Consider the following 25,111-nt stretch of genomic DNA (forward strand, 5'->3'; position numbering starts at 1 on the left):
GGTCTTTTTGTGGGCTCTAGTGTCCCTTTTTCAAAGTAGGCTGACAGGAAAGGAGGAAGAAGAGGGGGGAAGACATGCGGTAAACGTCGTCGGGTCCAGGAGTCGAACCCGCGACAGCCGCGTCGAGGCCACGTTGCCTCTGAATGTGGGTCGCGCTAACCCCTCCGCCACCACGGCACGCCCCAGTCCTGCAACTTTTAGATGTGCCTCTGCTGCACCACACTTGAATAGAATAATTAGGTCATTAAGGCTCTGGAGAACTGATCTACACAAGGAGGAGGTAATTAAGCCATTTCATTCCAGTGTTTTGTACCTGTGGCACATCTAAAAACTGTAGGTCTGCGGCCCTCGAGGACTGGAGTTTGAGACCCCTGATCTAATGGATGCAGAGCGTAACCCCAGCTTCTACTGTAGCGTCTATTCTATGCGCCTTATAATGCGGTGCGCCTTATATATGAAAATTATTTTAAAATAGGTCATTCATTGAAGGTGCGCCTTATAATGTGGTGCGCCTTATAGTGCGAAAAATACGGTAATTGAGGAGAAATTCAAGTGTGTCAGCAGCAAAGTGAAGGAAATGCCAAACCATGTGGATTCACACAAATATAAAAATACTCTGTGAAAAGATGTTCATAAAAATATCATACTGAGATTCAAGAAAATGTCCAGCCGAGAAGAGAATACATTAGAACAATAGACAGCGTGAGCATGAATATTAAGAGTATAAAAACTTGATTTAAAATTTTAAGTGAGTTAATTACAGGGTTTGTAATTCTTAATCGAAATTAATTGCATTAACTGAAAACCATTTCTTGACAAAATAAGCATTTATAATTTAAAACCCCTTTTTGCTTCTGAAATACTGAATAGACACATGAGCTGAGCAACAAATATAATTGTTTTTAACCTGTTTAAGTTAATAAAATTTTAATAGAACACCATATATTTGAATCAAAAAAGCTTTTTACTGCAAAATTATTGAATGAATAGACATGTGAGTGCAACAACAAATATAGTTTCTGTTATTCAACCATCAGATTGGTGCAAAGTTTTCAGTTTTTGAATGTTGACAATCCATTTTAACTTCATTTAAAATTATTTATTTAGAAATGTGGACTAATGTGTGAACATTGTTGTCATTAGCACTGGACGTTTGCGCTGCTACAACATGGTTAGCATTGGGATGCTATTTTAGGCTTAAATAGCTTCGCTGATATGCTAGCTCCTTTTAGCAAAACATGAACACAACAATAGTCTTTTCCAGCGTCCCTTCGGATTGTTTTTGAAGCAATAATTAACCCGAGTGGCCCCAAAAAAAGGCTTTTTCATCCACGGCTTTGCGGACGTAGTGTGTCAGTCAGATTTACTGGCGTACCAGAAACACGCAACAAAGGTTCCAGCTTTGGAAAAGACAACAATTAACTACTTCTAAAATTAAAATCTATGTAATTAATCTGCTGATATTAATCCCACCCATATTTACAAGATTACTGGACTCACTTCTCTGTTTTGATTGTGGACCAAACGCCCCTGATGTTTCTGATGAGCTAAGATCAGCATTACTCCTTTAGGTTGTGCACCGATAATAATATAATGATCCCAGATGGCTGATGCAAATGCTTTGGTCTCCATTTAAAATGGAAACTCCCTCTACTTCCTTATCTCTCCCAGAGTTATACCCACACATGTCTCACATAAAACTTTATTTTAAGTGACCATAATTTGGGAAAAGTACAGATTGTGCCTATGAATTCATTTCAGGTGAAATTTCAAGCAACAGGGTTCCTTTCAAACAAGATTCAGGGCAAATTAAATTTAATTTTTATAAAATGGAAAGTGTTATTTGTTTGTTTAAAATGGACAATGCTGTTTAAGATGAGCGCTTTAGTCTGTTTTACTAAATTCAGCTGCAGCTCTTGACAAGTTGCTGCTGAAAAACAAGATTAAAACATGAATCACATGATTGTTACGTTACAAAACCCTGAAAAATAATGCAATGTCATGTACCCCTTATGTGAATTTAAGTTCTTTCTTTGTATGTGTTTGTTTTTTAGATTGAATGCTTATTTTATTACAGTTGCGTTTTTTTTTAGCCTGCACCATCTGGCAGACAAACAATGGCAGCCAGCCTTGTCTGTAATTGTGTCATTCAAATCGTTCATCAATGCAGTGTCGTTTTTCTGCAAACAACAATAAATGAAATAATGACAAAACATGCAAGACAGAAAATTAAAAACACATGGTGAATATGCAGCAGTTGCTAATCTACATGTAATCACTGGTTTCATTATTTATCAATAATCGTTTTATTAATTTAGCTGCCTGTTAGATTTAATTACTGTATGTGAGGTCTGGCAGTTTCCTATATTTAATTTATTTTTTCATGACTTGTAAGTTGAAAATAAAGCCAAAAACATGTAAATATTTCACCTGCCCAACAGCAAACTAAGTTTACCATATTTCAATTAAACAAAAATAATCAAACTGTTTTGTATGAAATGTTACTTTTTTTTAACTCATCATAGAGACAAAACTTAAAAAATGTTGTTGTTGTTGTTTTTTATTGAAAGAAAGGCATTTGGCTTGATAAAAACTGTTTTGCCTTGTTACAAAAATGAAGTTTGTTTTCAGCACTAATTACAAGATTTAGGTTACTCTTTCTTTAGAAATTCTGGCTGTGGTTAACCAAGTTTCATTAACTCAACAAAAGCAGTGCACAAAATTTGTAGGATTCTTTAATTGGTGTCAGGAGCCTCAAAACTCAATAAAGGAGCTGAAAACGGCCATGTGGCTGTACTTTGGACAGCCCTGTAATGAAATACTAAATGTGTTTTTTGCTTATTAATAAGACGACAAACATTGAACAACTTTTTCTCTAGAGCTGACTTGAGTGCATCCATTCATTAAAAAAAAAGTCTTTCTATTCTGTTCTTGTTGACAAAAAAATTGATATATAACATTTCAGAACATTTTACATTAAAATAAAAGTTTGTCAATATTCTACTAACATCAAAACATTTCACAATTGTGGTGTTTCCATTAAATAAAAAATGCAATTAAATTCAAAAGTGGGTCAGCTTATTCGCCCGATAAGTCATTAAAAACCAGACGACTTCCTGTCATCATCTTCTTCGTGGGTTTTGCCAGTAGCAACATCCGGTTGTTGATCATGTGACTCGTGTGATGTGAATAAAGTATTTCTATTGTAGTTTTGCAAAATAAACCAATTTCGAAACCATTATCCGAGCCCCAAAACGTTTTACCCTGTTTTCATTAAGCAAATGTATTTTCAAAATGTTAAATTGTGCAAATATAAGGAATTATATGGTCAATGGAAATGCAATTATAGCTCTGGAAAAAACTAAGAGACCACTTAAAATTATCAGTTTCTCTGATTTTGCTCTTTATAGGTTTATGTTTTAGTAAAATGAACATTATTGTTTTATTCTATGAACTTCTGACAACACGTCTCTGAAATTCAAAACAGAAATTTAGTATTTATTTGCAGAAAATGAAAAATGGTCAAAATAACAAAAAATATGCAGTGTTTACAGACCTCAAATAATGCAAAGAAAACAAGTTAATGTTCATTTAGAAACAACAATACTAATGTTTTAAACTCAGGCAGAGTTCAGAAATCAATATTTCATGGAATAACCAGGAGGGTTCAGTCCAGTGGGCTCTTAGTTTTTTCCAGAGATGTGTTGTTTATTTTCTTTAATAAGGCAAACATTCAAGATTTTTTTATATCTTGGATTTGCAGTTATTAATTAATGACTCTTCTACAGAAAAATATTCCATGGTTTATTGTCAAGCAGGTAAAAATAAGAATATTATCCATTTAAAATGTTTTTGTGTTTAATTAGTTGCTGCAATACTTCATCTTGATTATTTAGTTTTGCCTTTTTTGGCAAAAAGTCCTACTTAGATTTTGTTGCTTTAGTATAACCGTATCTTGTGCTGTAGATGTTCTTGCAGATGTGTTCAGCGTCTCGGTGAAATATAATAATCTGCTTCCCTGGCAGACGCTCTTCCCTTTGGCTCGTACTGCTCGTTTGAGTCGGATTCATGCGGTTGGTCCGGGTCCAGTCAGCACTCGGGATGGAGGAGAGTCGCTGGAGATGAACTTCTGCAGAAACAAGACATGCAGGGCGTCACTCTCCAGCGCACACCAGGTGTGTGTGTGTGTGTGTTCTGCGTATGTGATATACAGCCTGATTTTAGGAGTACTCCTCTGGTGCCTCTGCCATTAAAATGAATCATTGCACTGAGGAAATCAGTCAAAAATGACCCAATTTTCTCTGCACCGTTCATTCCTCTTTTTGTCAGAAGACAATACATTTCTTTGACAAGTTTTAACTATTTTTAAGGATTTATCTGACGCTTAACTCAAGCTGCAAGGTACAGGTTTACTAAAAGAGGACAAACTTTTTTTTTTTGATTCATGTCTATTTAGAAGCATTAATATACCTGTTAAAAATAATAACAGCAATAATTAAATAAGTAATTCATTCTGGGTAACCCTTGACTCTTACTTTTTTGATGATTGTTTATTGTCAACACTGCAAAAGCACAAAATCTTAACCAAGTATTTTTTTTGGTCTAATTTCTAGTGCAAATATCTTAATACACTTGAAATAAGACAAACTAACTTAAAAGTAACTTTTCAGCAAGATATAGAGGCTTGTCTTAAGTAAATAATTCCTTATTATTGAAGAAAAAGTGCTTGTTCCACTGGCAGGCAAATTAACTTATAACATGGGAAGTTGTAAGTGATATAATCTGCCAATAGAACAAGTACATTTTCATCAAAAATAAGGAATTATTTTCTTAAAACAAGCCTCTATATCTTGTTTAAAACTACTTTTAAGTTAGTTTGTCTTATTTCAAGATATTTGCACTATAAATTAGTCCAAAAATACTTGGCAAGATGTTGTGTTTTTGCAGTGTTTGTATTTTCTGATTGAACTGTGCAGCACTTTCGTTGCCTTTTGCTTTTAAATAATTTAAGCAAATGAATGAATAAATGGTAACAATTCCACATTGTGACATTTTGTTGTATGTCTGCAGGACACTTCTTGTACCTGCAGGTTAGAGAGAGTAGTTCCTTTAAAGAAGCGTCCTTTCAGAGCTCCTTCTTCCCTCCGCCGATCTCTACTTCTGCATGCCAGGTCAGCACATCCAAACACTCGTAAAGTCATCCATTTACAGACATTTATTTTCTGTTTCTTTTGTTATTGTAAGTCATTTCTGAAACACCTTCTGGTTGTGGTTGTGCAGATGCGTTTCTCTCTCTACTTGTACGGATCGTTTAACGGCTCGTTGCAAGTTGCCATTGAGGAAAACGGGACCGGTTATACGCCTCTTATCTGGGAGAGACAAGGCCAGTCGACGGACGACTGGGAAGCAGTTGCACTGGAAGTGACTGACCTCAATCATGGGTATGTAGAAAAATAACAAAGTATTTAGTCACTCACCAAATCATTAAATTCAGGTGTTCAAGTCCTGCCATCCGTCTTGAAACTAAATTTTAATTATTTTTTGCTAAAATCCAATTATGATTTTTTTTGTGTTCTATTTCTGAAATAACCCGCATTTTCAGCAGGTTAACAGTGCACTGTTTATGGAAGTAATGATGGATGGAGACGTTTATGTATCTAGGGTTTCCCCCAGAAAACTTGCTAAGCCCAGTACTTGGGACATTAGGACAGTTATCCAGCCGGCTGCCATGTTTTTGAGTTAAAAATGTTTAAAGTTGACAGAAAATGTTAAAATATTACTTGGTAGTTAAGCATTTTTGGAAGATTAATACCTAAGAACCAACAATAAAGTCTTTAAAAAAGGCAATAATTTAATAAAACCTAAGATAAATGAACAATGCTAAGCCTGGCTTATAATACACTGAAGAAGACCCTGGTATTAATAATTAATATTTATTCAGTCGATTGAGAGCCTACTGTATTGCCACAAGATCATAACAAGAAGAAGAAAGCTAATAGAAAGAAATCACATCTAATAGAAATGTTGGATTTTTTTTGTGGATTATTGACTGAAATTCTGTTTTGTTCTGTTTTCAGAACATCAAAGGGACATATTATACCAAATTCACATTTTATATGTTTTTATACTTTCATTTGGGTCTCAACTGCTTCTAGAAACGGTTCTAAAAAAGTGTTTAAAAACACCCAACCAGATGTTTGTTGTTTTTACTTTTTGATAAGCCGTTTCATAAACCTCCCAATTATCAAGTCATATTCGATGGACACTGCCCGTTACCCAGCAAATCTAGCTGAGCCCAGAACCGTTACCTAGCAACCCAAGCCAAGCTCCAATATGTTTGGTCAGCTGGTTTACAGCTGTATGTGCTGTACAATGGCTGCTGGAAAAAAAGTGTTTTGTTGTTGACCTACCATTCAGAAACTACTTTCTTCATTCTCGTCTGTTGTGCAGGAGGCTCCACTTGTGCTTTTCAAAGATGTGAGGTTGTATGATTGCGCATATGTTTGCAGCCATTTTCTTGTGGCCAGCAGCTTATTTGTATAAGTAAAGTGACATGAGGCCCTAAAACAACTGTGAAGTACTAAAGTCTCATTATCTAAGAATAATTTTGTGTAAAAAATGTAAAGAAAATGTTTTGTATCGCCCATAGACTTATCCTAACCTGTTCAAGGAAGCATTAAAGGTCAACTTTAAGCTTTTTTGCATAAAAAACAGAGAAAAACTTTAATCTTTTGATGCTCAAAGCTTGTAGAGACAACGTCTCTGGTAGGTTTTTTTTTCAATCTGTATAAAAAGAACCACAGACAACGTTACTTAGTTTTCAACCAAACTCTTGCAAGAGGGAAGGCACAGAGAAGCAGCTCCTACGAGCCGATCACCGTACGTTCTGCCATCCTGCTGCAGGAGCTTGTCTTTTATTAGCAGGGAAGGGAGTGAATGGAATGTGGGAGAGGGACCTTAACAGGGGAAGGAATATCCTGATAACAAGGAGGGGGGAACACAGAAACTAAATTCTACACAAAGACAGTTTTACAAGTAAGGAGTATCTCAGGAAGATCTCCTAAAGAAGATTAAGACACCACCTGCAAAAACATGCTCGAAGTTAAAGGAAAGGTTAGTTATGTCTTACACACAGTTTATCAAGTTCCTTTTCTCTAGGATTAGAACACTAAACTTTTCAATTAAAAACAGCCTAGTAATATACAGTAAACTACTAATGTAAGAGTGATAACACAATATAATCATTCTAACAGTCTCATTTTCCCACCACTTGTCAGCCGCAGACACTGTTCTGAACTGTCACACAATCATAATAAAACAAAGCAAAGTACTACGGATCTGACAAAATGTCATCTGTTTCTGTTTTCTGGTCTGTCATTGCTCATGTTACAATTATTCCTTTGTAAGAGCTTCAATTGTTTTCTGATTTCTGCTTTCCTTCAGGTTCCACATCCACATCAAAGCCGCGTGGGGACGAAACTCCAACGCTGACCTCGCGTTTGATAACATCGCCATCGGCGCGGCCTGCTTCAAAACAGGTAGGCGTAAACACGCCGCCGTTGTCATGACAGGGTTGTGCAAAGCATAAACTTTCAGAAATGATAAATGTGCTTCATAAAGTCAATGTGATGTGTTAAGTCTCCAGTTTGATGCCTTGTTTTAATGATTGACTGTGACACCAGCGCTAAAATGATTTGCTACGAATCGTTCACCACAGTATGACAACAGTGTGTGCCAGCATTCCTCGCTCTGAGTTTTTGCACTCTGGGTTTAAATTCCCACACTTACAAAACCTTTTTATGCTCAGCTGTGAAGGGGCTGCTGTTGCTTATGCATAATTTAAGAGAACTGCCAATAAAAACCTTTAAAAAGGGACAACTGTACATATGACAGCGGAAAATAAGAGTCATTATTTTCCTCAGTAAGCATTTGCAGAGTTGGGTAGTAACATTAACTTAGTTACATTTACTTGAGTAATTTTTTAGGGGAAAAATTACTATTTTTACTAAACTGTACTTTTTATTTTACTTGAGTAATTTTATTTTTGAAGTTTTGCTACTCTCACCTGAGTAAAATTTCTGCATTATCTGTTAAAGTTTCATATAGAAAGAAACTCATTTGGAAAGATTTGTTAATTCGTAACTGTTATTTATATGAATTACTTTCTCTAAAATGACTAAATTTACACTTAACTTTATATTTTGGTCTTTCTGATGTAATTTTTAAATATTAAATGATTGTTTTGATCAGTTATTCATTACTTGATTAGACTTTTTACTTTTACTTGAGTAAAAATATGTTGAAGTAGTGCTATTCTTACTCAAATTCAGATTTTGGGAACTCTACCACCTCTGAGTAAATCTGAATATTGCTAAATTGAACATTTTTGCTGCTCTGTGCTTGACAACACTGTGGTTTTGTATCTGAAGCCCTTGTTTTCCTAATCGAATTTAAAAACACACAAACATTCCCACTACTAAGTGGGCAGATTTCTAACCCGGCATGCAAAAGCAGACCGGAGGACAAATAAACACCCATCCATGTTGTTTTCCTGCTCAGAAAGACTCAGAAAATATCTATTTTTCATCTTTTCTTATTATCCGACATTTGTTTCAATAAGGCCATGTTCTTTTGGACTATTGTCCAGTCAGAATTGGATGTTTCTGTCTGTCCTCAGATCTCAACTCGCTGCAGCAAATTGACTTTGATTTCCTGAGTCCGCTTCCTGAGCCGTCGGTCACAGGTATGTACAGGAAAGACCTGGGTCAGGTGTGTCATACTCATTTTCGTTTTGGGCCAAATCAAGAACATGAATGGTCTTAAAGGGCCAGTGATGCCAGAATGTGGTGATAAAATCTGTTCACACACTGTTAATATGTCAGTGAATTCTTAAAATTAAATAATATTATTGAACATCTTTTCAGTCCCTCCAGGATTTTGTGGTACTAATAATAAATGCAACTTTTTATTTACTCGCATATAAATCATGGACTATAATCTGACATCAGTTAAAGCTGAGGCAGCTTTTTAGTACAAGTAAGAAAGTTTTTCACAATTTCTGTGAAAAGTCTGCAATAAACTCCCAATAATGTATTAGCACAAAAAAATGCAGGCATTTGGTGATTTTGCATGGATTTCCACAATAATTCTCAAGAAACTGGAGGGATTGATTGATATAATTTGGCAGTAAACAGATAAAAACTACATTGATTTGAATGATAACATGATATTTAATCACACTTAGTGTTTAGTCTAGACTCTAAAGGGCCACATAAAAAGCTAGGATGAACCGGATTTGGCCCCCGGGCCTTGAGTTTGACACATGTGATCTAGAGAATTCACAAAATCTAACATTTTAGCTTGAATATTGAATAACATATACAGAACTCACATTTCAGATAATACGACTTAAAGCTGCATTATGTAACTTTTATTAAAAATATGTTTTCTGCATGTTTGTTAAAAGAGTACAAGACAAATGAAAAGATCGATTTCTTCCTCCTCCTCCCTTACATGCTGTGAAATGCACCGCTCCCAAACAAAAACAACCAATCATATCCAGGAGGAGGTTGATTAACGCTGTCAATCAACCTCATAAGTGTTGCTAAATGTGCTGTGATGGAGAAACAACATAATATTACAAGAAAACCATTTATCTGCCGTCATTTTTCGCCAAGCTGAATAGCCTGAGCATTCATGTCAGGCTCTGCTATCTGGAAGAAGCTGCAGCGTAGCAGAGAGAAAAGGAGGGAATGAGCAGCGCCACATTCCCACCTGATTGACAACGCGAAGACCGGCCTCCTGGCTCTGATTGGTTGTTTCTAGATAGCACGGAGCAAAGGCAATCAGCTGAATTATTTTCATAGATTATCTGCCTCAATCTATACTGTCATGACATTTTGGACAAATTTGTAAAAAAGAATCTATATTTTTTATAAAAGTTACATGCTGCAACTTTAATTTTTTAAAATTTTTTTTAAAATTTTTGGTCAACATTTAAACTTCTTAGGGTTGGCCAGACTAGACTCAGGGTGGTTCAGAATAAATAATTAGTATTTTTATTTTTGAGTGGTGGCCATGTCCCCCTCTGTTCCCCCTTTTGGGGGCGCCACTGCGTTCTCTCTGAAGACCTTACCGAAGTCTCCCACAGTTTTTTTCACATTATGTCCTTAATATTCCAGCTGATTCCAACTGTTCATTTTCTCCATATTGACAGAAGTCTCTCTGATGACGTGGTGGTTTAACTCATGCGGTGCCAGCGGCCCTCACGGCCCGACCCAAGCCCAGTGCGACAGCACCTACAGGAACAAAAACGTCAGCGTCACTGTGGGGAAGGAGGGCCCCCTGAAAGGAGTCCAAATGTGGAAGGTTCCTGCTACCAACCGATACCAGTGAGTGAAAATGAAGAACATTTATCTTTTTATTAGACACAAAAACACTTTGTTCCTATTATTGGAAACACGTCACATACTTTGTTATTTAAATCTGAGGTCCAACAGCAAACCCATTTACCTTTTTTAGAATAATGTACATAACAAAATTAGCCTAAATTAAGGCTAAGAGTTAATTTGTGGCTAAGTTTGAGTCACTTTGGGTTTATTTCAGGTGATGCCAGGAAAGAAAAAATCCAAAGACGTGACATAATTATGTTTTTTTTTTTACATGTTTTTGTGCTTTTAGAAAGATAAAAGAAAGAAAAAACATCACCGGTTTCATGTTGTGTAGATATATGAGTGTGTTGAGGATTTTCCACTTTTCTCCAACTGGATGCTCTCAAATCCTGAAATTCAATCTCAAAAATATAAATTAAAGAGAATATGAATATTCTTTTTTTTCATTCAATCAGTCTAAAAAAATAGAAAAAAATACTTTAATAAGAATCAGTGCTGCAACTAAATCCCTATTAATTATGTGTACATTTTATAACCCATTTTACCCATGATCTTTTTATTTTTTCATGAGATTTTCAAACAAAATAATTGGTAGTATTAATAAGTGAATATATATATGTCAGGCCTAACTATACTACACATTTTACCCCCAGATTTACTGCTATTAGTTACCAAAAAAGTTCACAAACTTCTGTTCTCCATTTATATGGAAGACTGATATTAGTAAAAGTATGATTTCTACTCTGTTGTTACCATTTATATTTGTTTTTAATGACCTAAAGGTAAAAAAACTGTGATCCTATTAGTCATACTCAAAATAATTAGCTAGTTTTCCACTAAATCTAATTTGTCATTCAAGACTTATCTTCATGAGAGAAAGCATGAGGTAAGAACAAAAATTTAAGGAGAACAGAAAAGGTTTGTAGGTTAAATTACACAATCCCCATGCTCTGTATTTGTAGGTAAAAAGGTTAAGACAATCTTCAGGGTAAAATATTCTTTATTTTGTGTCTGTGACAGAAATCGTCTGCACAGCTGTTTGCTAGGTTTGAGCCAAAGTGTAATTTCTTTCTGAGTTTAATCCCTTTGTGTTGCTGCGATCTCCCTCAGTATCTCAGCGTACGGTGCTGCAGGCGGAAAAGGAGCCAAAAACCACAACAAACGCAACCACGGGGTGTTTATCTCCGCCATATTTCCCCTGGAAAAAGGAGAAATACTTCACATTTTGGTGGGACACCAGGGAGAGGACGCCTGCCCCGGGGTGAGTGGAAAAGCTGACATGCGTCCATTCAGAGGACAGACTGCAGGCTGACCCAGATACAGCGCCTTCTCCTTCTCCTTAAGTCTAATTCTCATCTTCCTACGGCAGAGAAATCCACTTACACAGAAAATATGTCTGGGAGAGTCGTCTGTGATCGAAGACAACCGCAGATCTGAGACCAGCACGGAGCGTGCAGGTGGAGGCGGCGGCGGTGGAGGAGCCACCTACATCTTCAAGGTGGCACAAATCATTTTACTCTCTCTTGTTGTGATTGTTTGTATGTGGTGGACTTCTAAATTACTTTCTGCGTCAAAGTATTATTTTGTAAATAATGACACTTTATTTACAAAATAAGTTGTAAATAAAGTTTGCAAAGTTGGCACTTTTAGTGGACTTTTAATACAACTTTTAGAGCAACTTTGCATTAAAAGTGTCATTATTTACTGAAAGACGCTTGATGTCACCAGTCATAGATATTCATAAAGACTCGTTCATGTTCATGACAGTGTCATGTCAGTCTTATGCACACCCGTCAAATAAAGTGTTACCAATCAACCTAACAGGTTCCACTTTTAAAAACAAATAATATAAGACTTTCACACATTTTATGTTGATCATGCAGGCAAATAAATGGAAGTCCGTTACATTGATCTGACTTTTGTGTTTTATTAAGGCAAATGTCTATTTTAATGTCCTGTTCTCACTAAATGTTTTTGAGCAGAATTCACTGTGATGTTTAATAAAATTCGTGAAATTTTGTTAATGGAATTTGAAACATAAGTTTTAATTATTTTAAAGTAAAATAAGTCATTATTTTTACTTGATTTTATGAGTGAAAACAATGGAGAAATGTGTGCTCTTTAAATAGATGAGATTTTTTCCTGTATATTGTGAAATAATTATTTGGTCTAAGTTAAAACTCACAAATCAAGATTAATAAACTCAAAAAACAATTTTTAGACAAGTTGTTTCTTCTTGTTGTTAAATCAACTTCATGAACTTTCATTTCTGAGTTAAAACCAAAACAATTTTCTTGTTGACTTAAAACTTTATTTTACAGGCAGTAGGTGGAATTTAATTTTCAAGTTAAACCACCTTAAAATGTTTTGCAGTGCAGAATAGGTGTAGACTTACTGGTTTGTTGTTCCAGATGGAGGGTGGTGAGCTGGTTCCTTTGCTGATTGCAGCTGGTGGGGGAGGAAACGCCTACCTGGAGGACCCGGAGTCCAGTCTGGACCAGATGCCTCCGGAGCAGTTTGAGAACAGCACCGCAGCCCGCGGTACCAACGGTCAGACTGGAGCAGCAGGTAGACCGCCAATTAATCTGAATTTTATACCTTTAAAAATATTTAACGTTATGAAAAATGAAAAAAGGGAAAAGCCACAGTCATAACAAACCTGGGTCAGTGCATTTTGTCAAAATCAACCATTTACTGCGTTTATTCTGAGTGTTTTTGATGATCCACACCTGAACTGTAAACAACCAAGATCTTATATTGAGCAAAGAAGAGAGCAACCACTTCCTTCCTACATTTCTTTTCAGCAACATAAAAATGTTTTATTACAATCTCTGAACTTTATCAATTCATCTTCATGTTGTGTGTTTTTCTCAAGTCTGTGCAGCTGTTTGGTCTCATTATCCTGGGCTATCATTGCATCATGCATGACTGAATGCTCCAACATAAATGATTAAATATTGCTCCTGCTGAGGAACACTGACACACAGCGATGAGCCATGCATGGGAAATACTAAAGCAACTGAAGAGCAAACAGAGTTGGGCTGAAAAGGTCTCTTCTGTTTGCATCAGCCTTGCTCTATTGTCCCATGTAGTAAAAGTAAAAACGAGTAAAAGAGCAGACAGGTCCCACATGCTCCCATCTCTGCTCACATTCTCTCAGAACCTGCTGATTTTTGACATATTTCACTGATCTCAAGTTTCCTGCTGTTTTATCTTTTGATTCCAATCTTCCTTTCTAGGGTTTTATCAAACCAAACAAACAGTTTTAATCCACTTCAGTAGTTTAAACAAACTTGTTTTCTTGATGTAAACTGGTAGTTAGCAGAAAACAAAAAGGAGAAACAAATTTTTTTTTGCCTAACCTAGTGGATATTTCTTAAAACAGCTGCCCTCCAGTAAGTTTTTACAATTTATTAAAAAGGCTACAGTTAAATACTTTTTCTTAAGTATATCGGCTAAATAAAGTTTTTGGTTTCTTGTTAGAAAATAGTGACTGATGCTTTTTTGCCATCACACAGACAAACAAACAAAAAAAGAAAAATATTAAAGATCCAGTTCTGTAACTTGTGGTCACATCTTGCTGAAATATATTCAAAAAAAGACGATTGCATTTTATATCAATATAAAATGTAATTTTCTCTTATGACACATTTATTCAACCAAAGCACAAAGAAGCTGATTCCTCAGTGAAAAAACTCTCGCTCTCTGATTGCCTCCACTGCTGATTCACTAACCAGGAGTGGAAACAGACAAAGAGGCGAATTTTGCAAACCTTCAGAGTTGGGTAGGAACTAGTTACATTTACTCAGTTACTTCTACTTGAGTTTTTTTTTTTTTTTTTGAAAAACTGTAATTTTTTTTTTTTTTTACTTTGCTGTACTTTTTACTCTTAAAGTAAAGTTTCTGGATTCTCTACTTCACTGAATGAACAACAATATTTTTTATTTGTTTTTTATTGTTGTTTTGTGGATTTTTTAAAGTATTAGATATTTAAAAATCAAATTTTTGAATATTGGGTTTTTGTTGTTTGATTAACAAAAAAAAAGTATTTTTTTACTTGAGTAATTTTACCATGATTTATCGCTACACTTACTTGAGTTCAATTACTGTGAGTAACTTCACTGAATGAATAAATCTGACATTTTAAACAAAAATTCACCAGACAGACACCTGCAGTTTTTGTTAAAGTTTCATATATTGAAAGAAACTGATTTGGAAAATTTATTTTATAGCTGTTATTTATGTAAATTATTTTCTCTAAAATACCAAAATGTTCACATTTTGCTTTGTTTGATGTAATTCTTTACCATTAATTGACATGTTTTGAATAGTTATTTAGTACCTGATTTGCCTTTTTACTAAATTATTTTTTACTCTTGGCAATTTTTTACTTCTGTTTACTTGAGTAAAAATATATTGAAGTACTGTTACTCTTTCTTGAGTAAATGTTTTGGGTATACTCGTTGAGTCATGAAGGGTTTTTGTTTCCTGAAAGGTGGAGGAGGTGGTTGGAAGGACATCCTCAGTCTTCATCAGAGCGCCGGCAGATCACTGGTGGAAGGAGCAGTGGGCGGGACTTCCTGTCCGCTGGCTCTGTCAAAGCTCAGCTGGTCAACGTATGGCGGGTTTGGAGGAGGAGGAGGAGCCTGCACAGCAGGAGGTGGTGGCGGCGGATACAGAGGTGAGCAGAACCTCTATTTGAGTATTTTTTTTGTTTTGTCCGTTTTTCATCCGGATGAATAAAAACATCTCAAATCCCTAGCTATTGACTGGCAGTCGATGGCTTTTGGTGTCTGATAAATGAGTCATTCCAAAAACCTCCCAGTTGTTGTCGTTGCCTAGCAACCTCAGCAGAGTTCCGCCCATTACCTAGCAACCCAACCTGAGCACCAGGACATTTAGTCAGCTGGTTTCTCTATGCGCTGTACAATGGCTGCTGGAAAAGAGAAGTGTTTTGTTGTTAACTTACCATCCAGAAACCACTTGCTGCGTTTTTGTTGGTTGTGCAGGAGGCTCTACTAATGCTTTTCAAAGATGTACAGTTGTATAATAGCGCATCTGTTTGCAGCTATTTTCATGTAAAAGTGTAAACATTGATTTTGGGGGGGCGTGGTCAGCTGCATCTTATTTGGATTTAAAGCAACAAGATGTGCTAAAACAGCTCAAAATGCAGAACGAAGCAGATAAAAATTTTATCTAAGAATGATTTTGAGCAAAAAAATGCAATGAACATGTTTTGCATTGGCCATAGACCACAGAAGCATAATAGATCACCTTTAGACTGTCCTTCCATGTCACAATTAAACATTAAAGTTACTGATTGCATCGTCATAAAACTTGGAAAAGTTTAAGGAGTGCAAAAAAATTCAGCAAAGGAATAAAACAGATGGAAGCGGAGAACTGAGAATTATTAATCTGAATGATTAATGTACCAAGAGGTCAGAGGTGGAAAATGTTTGAGGTTGTGAGAAAATGAGACGGACAGGGGGACAATTAAAAAAACAAAAGCTGTTTGTGAAATGGAAACTGGACGTTTAATTATTACGACAGCTTCTGTACTGAAGCTTACATTTTAAATCTAATAGTCTCACACTTTCTTCTTCACAGGAGGCGACGCTGCGCTGACTGATGACATCACCGCCGACGGCCAGAACGGCGTTTCCTTCATTCATCCGATGGGAGAGATTTTCTTACAACCTTTGGCAGGTGAGACACAAACTGACATCCTGCAACTTTCTTAGAATAATAATAATAATAATTAGTATTCATTTTTATTTATTTCTTTATTATGTTCTTTTTGTCTGTCCTAAAACGAAACTGAAGAGTCAGAATCATAAAAAGCGATAAAGTCAATGCATATCTAAATATTAACAACGAAACCTTGCAGAGATAAGTTGATATTGAGTGCATTTATTCACCAGAGTTTCCTGGAAACACTTAAATTGCAAATATTAGTAAGTGGAAGCAGAGGCAAAGCTGGCATAAAAGGCAGCAGGTTAAAGAATGTCACAAAGCTGGGAAATAAACTAAAAATTGTGTGGCACTGCGGGCGACCGCAGGTCCCCGTCTTCTCTGATTACAGCTGTAATTATGCCAACGTTCCCTGATAAGTGCAGAGCTACAGATAAGTTCAGTCCAAAATGCTGGGAGATAATAAAAAAGTGTTCATAACTGTCTACAGAGATCGAAGAACGTATTTTAAGTCAATAATTCTTGAATATTAAATAATAATTCCACTAGTTCCACTGGCAGATTTTTTCATTTAAACAAGAAAAATGTCTTGTTAAAATCTGCCAATGGAACTAGTGCAATTTTGATTTAATATTCAAGAATTATTGACTTAAAACAAGTTCTTCTATCTCTTAGAAAAGTTACTTTTGCCTTATATCAAGTGTATTAAGAACGAGTAAAAAAAACTGGATAATATTTAGTGTTTTTGCAGTGTAACGACTACAGAAATTGAGCGGGTAAAACTGGAAGGTTTTACAAAAATATTTATGTATATTTTTTCACATTTTTTCTTTAAAAAAAAAAATCACAGTTGTATATCCTCTCCTGGAAAACCACCAATCTGAGTGCATATTTCAGAGAAACCCAAATAAATTCCATTCATACTGACGGTTTGTAAATAAAAACTCTTTGTAGAATATGGAAAGACTTCCAGCATATATTTTAAAGAACTTTCTTGTTAAATTAGGATTAAAAACCAGTTCTGTGAACCATTGGGAATTCTTTTACACTAAAACATTTGAAGGTGGTTTAAATTGAAAATAAAATTTAAGTCAACAAGAAAATTGTTTTGGTTTTAACTCAGAAATTAAAGTTCATGAAGTTGATTTAACAAGAAGAAACAAGTTGTCTAAACATTGTTTTTTAAGTTCGTTAATCTTGAATTGTGAGTTTAAACTTAAACCAAATAATTATTTCACAATATGCGAGAAAAAAAAACTGCCTTCACCAAGTTAGAGCACAAATTTCTCTATTATTTTTACTCACAATATGAAGTTAAGATAACGACTCATTTTACTTTAGAATAATTTAAATTCTTGTTTCAAATTGCATGAACAAAATTTCTGATCTGACAATGAATTTTCTGAAACGTCACAATGAATTCTGCTCAAAAACATTTAGAGTGAGCAGGACATTAAAATAAACATTTGCCTTAATAAGAAGCAAGAGTCAGATCAATGTAATGGACTTCCCTCTCAGGATACACAAACATGCCGCTAAGCATTCTGGGAAATAGTTCACACTCCTGTCTTTTTCTTCTGTCAGTTTTTTAAGTGCTAACCTAAAAACTAATTTATTCAACTAAAATGAATAAAAAGTTAACACTGCTTACAGCTGTAAGTTTATCTTTCACAAACTCACACATTCAGATTAAAAATCTAAAACTTGCTGAACTTATTTGACTTAAAAGAGTAGAAGATAGTAGACGCAACTAAATGCGGCTCAAATGTTTTACAGTGTAGACAAATGTTTTGGTTAGATTGTGTGTTTTTGCAGTGTGCAGCTTAAACTTGATGTTTGAGGGGTAAAATAAAAACATATTATGTAAACTGAATAAAGTTTAATTTTTATCAACAGCTTATTGGTTAATAAGAAGTCCAAGGCGTTTTAGAGCCTAGAATAAGGAGTTATAGCACTTAAAGTTTAGGGTAAGACTAGAAAAAGGAAGACAAATTTAATTAACTGAGCCAACTTTGATCCCTTCTGTAACATCAGAACCAAATTAGACCAGAAGTACTTGTCAAAGTACTTTTTGCAGTGTATGTGTGCCTGCTCGTCTGTGTTCATTTAGGTTCAAATTCTAAAACTCGCTAAATTTATTTGACTTTGAGTAGAAGATGGCAGACACAACTAAATGTGCCTCAAATGCTTTACACTGTATGTCCCAATATGTGAAAATAAACTTTGTATTTGAAGTTTATCCTTCCAGAAGATTTTCCTGTAGAAGTAAACTCATTTTATCAGTAAAATCTGAAGCACGCAGCAGCGTGAATGTATGTCGGATGTATTTATGTTGAGAACGGTGGCCATCTGATTCTCATTAAGTCCGGCTGAGGAACAGGAAAGCGGTCGGCTAATTCGCGGCCTCGTGCAGCCGGTTGCCCCCGGCGCCGGCAGACAGACGTCCTTCCTCTCCTGAAAGACGTTGTTGTTCTGCTGAGCGCTGCTCCCAAACACGACGACTGGATCAGCAACATAAAACGCCTCATATGAAAAAAAGCGGGTCGTTATCATGATAATTCAATTTGAAAGCCAATATGTTTATCTATCATGTGGTTCAGTTGTCCTCTTGTCTGTAATTTAGGGTGAAGTTTATAATACGACACAAGACACAAGCTTATTTCGCCCTCTGTTGGTGGAGAAACAATGAAGCTCTGTTTTGTTGTAATTTTAGATTTAAATGTCTATGAATGCATGTCACTGGGGATGAATGGCAAATAAAGGCAACACAAACAATTAGTAGTTTAACCTTCAGAGGAAATTTATTTTTAAAGAAATGACTAATTATAAAATGCAGCAAGAGGTGAAATATATTCAGAAACGCTTTAAATCTTTATATAACATATATTCATTTTATGTGTCCATTTATTTCCTAAAATAAATGGACGCATGGGTATTTGATTTCAATTGTAATAGACTTTTAGAAATTATTATAATTATTAATTCACAGATTAGTGCATACAAAAAATATTACTAACAAACAAAAGTATGTAAAATTAGAGAAAAGAACAAAAAAATTTAAATAAAAATAATAACAGTACATAATAAGTTTTACTTGTAGCCACCTTTCTCGACACTCAACGTCACTTTACATAATTTAACATAAAAACAAACATAAAATTAAAATACATAGTAAGGTTAGGTACAAAATAAGATTTAAAAAGACAATGCAATTGCAATCAAAGGGTGTCGGCTATTTGAAACAGATAAAAATAAATGAAATTTAAACATTTTAAGACAGATCTTTTGACATTTTTCGTAAATTAGGACACATCCACATTTATTCACATTAGAATTGTAACAAAAATCTTACAGTTTTCCATCTGGAGAATAAGAGAGCTGATTGGAGCCTTCAGAAAGGAGATTGCAGCAGTTTACAACTGTGCAGAAAGTAGTCTAGAAGTAAAAAATATTTTTTTTACATCGCGAACATGCCCCGGCATGACCCTGAAGACAAATTTACCCCAACAGCAGACCGAAAGATGCTAAATGAACGCTCCAAAAACCCTAAAATAAGTAAGAACATGGTTAAAAAAATTGTTTTTTTTTAAAGTTTCTTATCTACGCTAAAATACCTGCGTCTGTGATTGCCAGAATTTGATCATATCTATACGGATTTTACCGTATATGCCCATATTTTACAGTAAATTAGAGAGGTTTGTTTTACAGTGTATAGCTTACATGAAAAGAAATTCACTGATAAGTTCAGTTAAATATCTAAAAGATAAAAGTTAATTCATTCTAACTTAAGCAAAATAATTTTTGTTGGCAGAGGTAAAAAATATTAACCATTAATATGCAACCATTTGTTTATAAAATATAATAAGATCTGTGCTTTTATATGACAACACAACTATATTATTATATATAAACCGGGCAGTAAAATAAAATAACAAATCATTTCCACTTAAATAACTTTAATCCCACATTAAGCAGTAAGATTTCAATATATTCTTCAAATTAAAGTATAATTTTTATTTTATGTGCACAGAATTATATTTAAAGTAAGTCAAAAATGATTTTCTCAGGAATTTTGTAAATATGTACTAAGAATTTATTAAAAACAAAACAACCCCAAAGGTAACAGCAAAGTTATGAATGCTACAATTTACACATTAAAAGGGTCAAAGTAAATTTTTAATGAATTAGAAAACAAAATAAATTGTTATCTAAGCTGTTTGATATCTTTGTATATAATAACTATTAATCCCCACTTGAAGCAGGCTGTCATGGTGGATTTCAAATATTCTGCAACCTGATCGCTGCAGCTCCCACAAACCATGTTCACCACTCATTTATTTATCTTTTTTATTTTTATTTTTTGGACTGTTTTCATTTTTTGAGCTAACTGTGGAGTGGAAAAACCTCATACAAGAACTCCAAACCACTGGACCTCAGAGCATCTGTCATCATGTTTAGGAAACAATCGGAGAAACGGGCAACATCTCAGATAAGAATGTAAAACCAGAAGAGAAACAATGAAAACAACATGCAGCTGAAACCACCAAGCATACATGGCAAACATGGTTTCTCTCTGTCTGCCATTAAATCAGACTTCAGAAGTAGTTTTTCTGTCCAAGGATAGTTAAGATTAACAAATTAACATCCATCTTTATCCCTAATTTCTACTCACTTTACACCCAGTTTAGCTCATAATAACGTCACAGCTTGTTAATACGCAGCAGACTTTCTCCAAGCTGCTTTTGCTTTGGTACAGGTCTGGTGTTTATGACGGACTATTAGGGACAGGCTAAGAAAAAAATATTTAAAAAATAAAATAATGTTTTAAAATTATGAAAATAAAGTTGTAATAATATGAGAACAAAGTTAATATTTCAAGAATAAAGTCATAATATTTTCAAAATAAAGTTGTAGAAGTAATACAAGAATAAAGTCAAAATAATAGGAGAGTAAGGTCATAATATTACAGGAATAATATTAGAATATTACCAGAATAAAGTTGTAGTAAACACATCAGTAAATACTTAAATCTGTTGTGTTTACAGATTATGTATTTACTTATCTGTAAAACAAATACCATAGTTTAACTTCATAAGAGGCTCAACATTCCTCATTTTACTGCACTTGTACGATATGCCAGCGTTCTCAAAATATTACAACTTTATTCTGGTAATATCATGACTTTATTCTCATATTTTCATTTTATTTTTCTTATCCCGGCCTTAATTGTAGGCTCTGGACTGTTTCAGGTTGTTTTATTCAGCACTCTGGACACAAGCAGGTATTTAATCTGTGCCGTTTTTTCTCAGGTATTTAATCTGGGTTGTTTTTTCTCAGGTATTTAATCTGTGTTGTTTTTGCTCAGGTATTTAATCTGTGCCGTTTTTGCTCCTTCCAGCCATGGAGGGTCACGGTGAGTGTGAGATCAAGGTGGAGCTGAACTGCAGCCACTGTCGGACGCAGAGCTGCAAACGGGAAGAAGACACTCATCTCGTCCTCTGCCTCTGCGACGACAATGAATTCCTGGCCAATGACAACGTAACGTGTGTCAGTGCTGCGGGTAAGTTTTTACAGCACAAGCACACAAAAAAAATTCTACTGCAAACATCTTAGTACACTTAAAATAAAACAAAACTAACAGACAAGTAAGTTTCCAGCAAGATATAAGAGCAAGATTTAGCGCAGCTCCATCTAATGCAGGGGTCTCAAACTCTAGTCCTCAAGGGCCGCAGTCCTGCAACTTTTTTTTTTTTTATCGTACCACAAGGGGTCTTTTTGTGGGCTCTAGTGTCCCTTTTTCAAAGTAGGCTGACAGGAAAGGGGGAAGAAGATGGGGGAAGACATGCGGTAAACGTCGTCGGGTCCAGGAGTCGATCCCGCGACAGCCGCGTCGAGGCCACGTTGCCTCTGAATGTGGGTCACGCTAACCCCTCCGCCACCACGGCACGCCCCAGTCCTGCAACTTTTAGATGCACCACACTTGAATAGAATAATTAGGTCATTAAGGCTCTGGAGAACTGATCTACACAAGGAGGGGGTAATTAAGCCATTTAATTCCAGTGTTTTGTACCTGTGGCACATCTAAAAACTGTAGGTCTGCCTGATCTAATGGATGCATAACGTCCATTAGCCTCTACTGTAGCGTCTATTCTATGTGCCTTATAATGCGGTGCGCCTTATATATGAAAATTATTTTTAAAATAGGTCATTCATTGAAGGTGCACCTTATAATGTGGTGCGCCTTATAGTGCGGAAAATACGGTATTATTTGTTTGTTACTTTTTATTGTATTTGGCTGAAAATAAACCTATAAACTAACAAGCAAAACCTTTTTATTTCAGTTTCTCCAGCCCCGCCAAGCCCTGTTCCTCCAGGCCAGCTGTCCACGTCGCTGATCCTGGCTGTCGTCGCCTCCATCATCGTCAGCGGCGTTGCTCTGGTCTGCGCCGGCGTCATCCTCAGTAAGAGACTCCTGCAGCTCTGCGCTCAGGCGGTTCCCTCCTCCTTCCACCGGCTGTGAGCGCGTGAGCTTTCAGACGTTACTAACAACTGGAAGGGCTGAGAAACTTTGAAAACAACCCTTTCAGTGGCCAGAAGATTAAAGGAGCGGAAAGCTTTTGCTCTGAGTTAAAGGATGCCAACAGTCTGAACCTTTTTATTATCATGTCAATCTGCTGATGCTCTCTTTTATGTTGACTCAATGTAAATACAATCCAAAGAGAACGGAGGAGTAAACAGCAGATTAAAGGGTGATGATTAAAAACCAAAGTCTTATTTAGTGCCTGTAGTTTAGTGATTGTTCTGATGAAAGCATGACATGCTATAAATGTCTTTAAAGCAGAAAGCTTTGACATTTAACTGCGAGGAGTTTCCTGGTTACGTACAACCTGAAAATAAACAGCAGTAAATGTCATATGTGGAAAAAATAATCATGATTATCAGGACGTAAAGATTAAAACCAAAGAGTCAAGGCTGACTTCTCACTTGTTTTGGAACAAGGAAAATGAAACTGAAACCTGAAAATGTGTTACAGAATAGCACTAATTGCACATTGTGATGTAGTGTTTAGGAGAGGGAGTGGCAGAATATTAAAAATATATATTTTTATGTTGGGGGTTATATCCGGTCCGGTTAGACAATATATTATATTAAAAAATTGCATAAAATTGTTTTTACCATAACAGGAATCTGACTTTCAGCAAATATTTTCTTGTATTTTTAACTTTTTCATATTACAACTAGAAATGTGTTAGATTTTGGGGGGATTTTATGTGATTAAGCCAACAAATGGAAGTACATAAAATCCAAAAAATGACATGGATCTATATCCAGCATCATACACTGCAAAAACACAAAATCTTACAAAGTAATTCTGTTTAGCACACTTCAAATAAGACAAAACTAACTCACAAGTTACATTGGATTTCGTTTTACATTTGTTGTTCTTGTACTTTTAAAAACATTTTTACATAATTTTCTGTTCTACAGTAAAATAAGATTCATCCTGTTTTAGCTAAATATTCAGTTTGTCTTTATTTTAAATCCTAAAAACACAAAAAGTGATAGATCTTTAAAAATAACACATTTCCTATAGTAGATATATCTTAAAAACTGTAAGTTGTCTGTTTTATTTATTTATTTTTTAAAGTTTTGACCTTTGCGGCTCAAAACGAGTTTTATTTGGCCGACCTGGGAGTAAAAATGAGTATTTAGAGTGTAGAAATTGCAGACTCCTGTTCTAACAGGACAACAACCTGAAACACGGATCAACATATGTCCTAGTCAAAGCCCGGAAATAAAAAGTTCATAAACATTCTCCATCCAATCTGAGCATTTCCAAAGAAAAATGAGAAAATCATGTGGATGAAAAAGCAAAACCTGTCAAAGCTGAAGCGAAAGGTGGTTCTTAAATACTGAAATGCATGACATGCGTTTCAGATTTTTATTTATAAAAGATTGTTTTTTCTTTCGCCTTATAATTAAACATTACTTTGTGTTGGTCTATCACACAAAATCCATTCAAAATATAATTCTTTTCACAGCTGGAATGTAGCTCAAAGGATATGAATACATTTGCATCGCACTGTAAATATTCGTCATGACACGGACTTATAAAACTCTGATTTCACAAGCTGCTACGCAGTAGAGACTTTTATTAAGTGCAGATTCAGCTGTGCACAGAACTCCATGTGCAGTAAAATAGGACAGTGAGGGATTATTGGGGAAATAAGACCAACTTTCTGACAGCTGCAACATGAAACTGGGAAGGTAGAGCCTGAAGTTTGACTCGTCTGATTCTCAGAGGAGTGATTTTCAGGTTGCATGAAAAGCAGACTCTCTCTCTTGTCCTACTAACAACCTGGGTGAATTTTAAGCAGCTCTGCTGGGGGAACGTCTTTCTGTCTGTTTTACTTAAACTTACAGCCTACACTGCAAAAACACAAAGTATTTCTGATCTAGTTTTTAGTGCAAATACATTAGTGCACTTGAAATAAAAGAAAACTAAATTACAAGTAACTTTTCAGCAAGATATTTGTGGTTTGTTTTATTATAATAATTCCTTATTATTGATTAAAAAGGTACTTGTTATAAGTGAAATAATCTGTCAGTGAAGCAACACATTTTCCCATATAATAATTTAAAATGTCTTGTTCCACTGGCAGATTATTTTCACATATAACTAGTAATTTTTAATCAATATTAAGGAATCATTGACTTAAGTTCCTGCAGCTTGTTGAAAAGTGGCTTGTAGCCCAACATTGTACTCAAGTAAGAGTGTCTCTACTTCAACATATTTTTACTCAAGTAATAGTAAAAAGTAGCCGTAAGAGTCAACAAGTACTTGGTAAAAAGTCTACTCAAGTATTGAGTAACTGATCAAATGAATCACTTAATATTCAAAAATTACACAGAGGGATCAAATTATAAAATTAAGTGGAAATGTTGTATTTTAAAGACAAAAATGACAATAATTCATACAAGTAACAAAAAATAACAAAATCAGGCAACAAAATTTTTTCCCAAATCAG

At 35.2% G+C, this 25,111-nt stretch overlaps 1 protein-coding gene across 1 annotated transcript in view; it reads left to right on the plus strand.

Moving 5' to 3' along the window:
• Nucleotides 1–25,111, plus strand: part of LOC102223978 (leukocyte tyrosine kinase receptor) — a 75,967-nt gene that overhangs the window by 37,649 nt on the left and 13,207 nt on the right. Inside the window, exons 7-19 of the mRNA XM_023353088.1 lie at nt 4,026–4,175; nt 5,071–5,171; nt 5,281–5,441; nt 7,444–7,538; nt 8,678–8,743; nt 10,217–10,391; nt 11,502–11,652; nt 11,761–11,889; nt 12,803–12,959; nt 14,887–15,072; nt 15,999–16,097; nt 21,481–21,642; nt 22,424–22,543. Of these exons, the coding sequence (XP_023208856.1) occupies nt 4,026–4,175; nt 5,071–5,171; nt 5,281–5,441; nt 7,444–7,538; nt 8,678–8,743; nt 10,217–10,391; nt 11,502–11,652; nt 11,761–11,889; nt 12,803–12,959; nt 14,887–15,072; nt 15,999–16,097; nt 21,481–21,642; nt 22,424–22,543 (1,752 nt within the window). The remainder of the gene's footprint in view (nt 1–4,025; nt 4,176–5,070; nt 5,172–5,280; nt 5,442–7,443; nt 7,539–8,677; nt 8,744–10,216; nt 10,392–11,501; nt 11,653–11,760; nt 11,890–12,802; nt 12,960–14,886; nt 15,073–15,998; nt 16,098–21,480; nt 21,643–22,423; nt 22,544–25,111) is intronic.

Source organism: Xiphophorus maculatus, chromosome 19 (assembly GCF_002775205.1).
Source record: "Xiphophorus maculatus strain JP 163 A chromosome 19, X_maculatus-5.0-male, whole genome shotgun sequence".
NCBI lineage: Eukaryota > Metazoa > Chordata > Actinopteri > Cyprinodontiformes > Poeciliidae > Xiphophorus > Xiphophorus maculatus.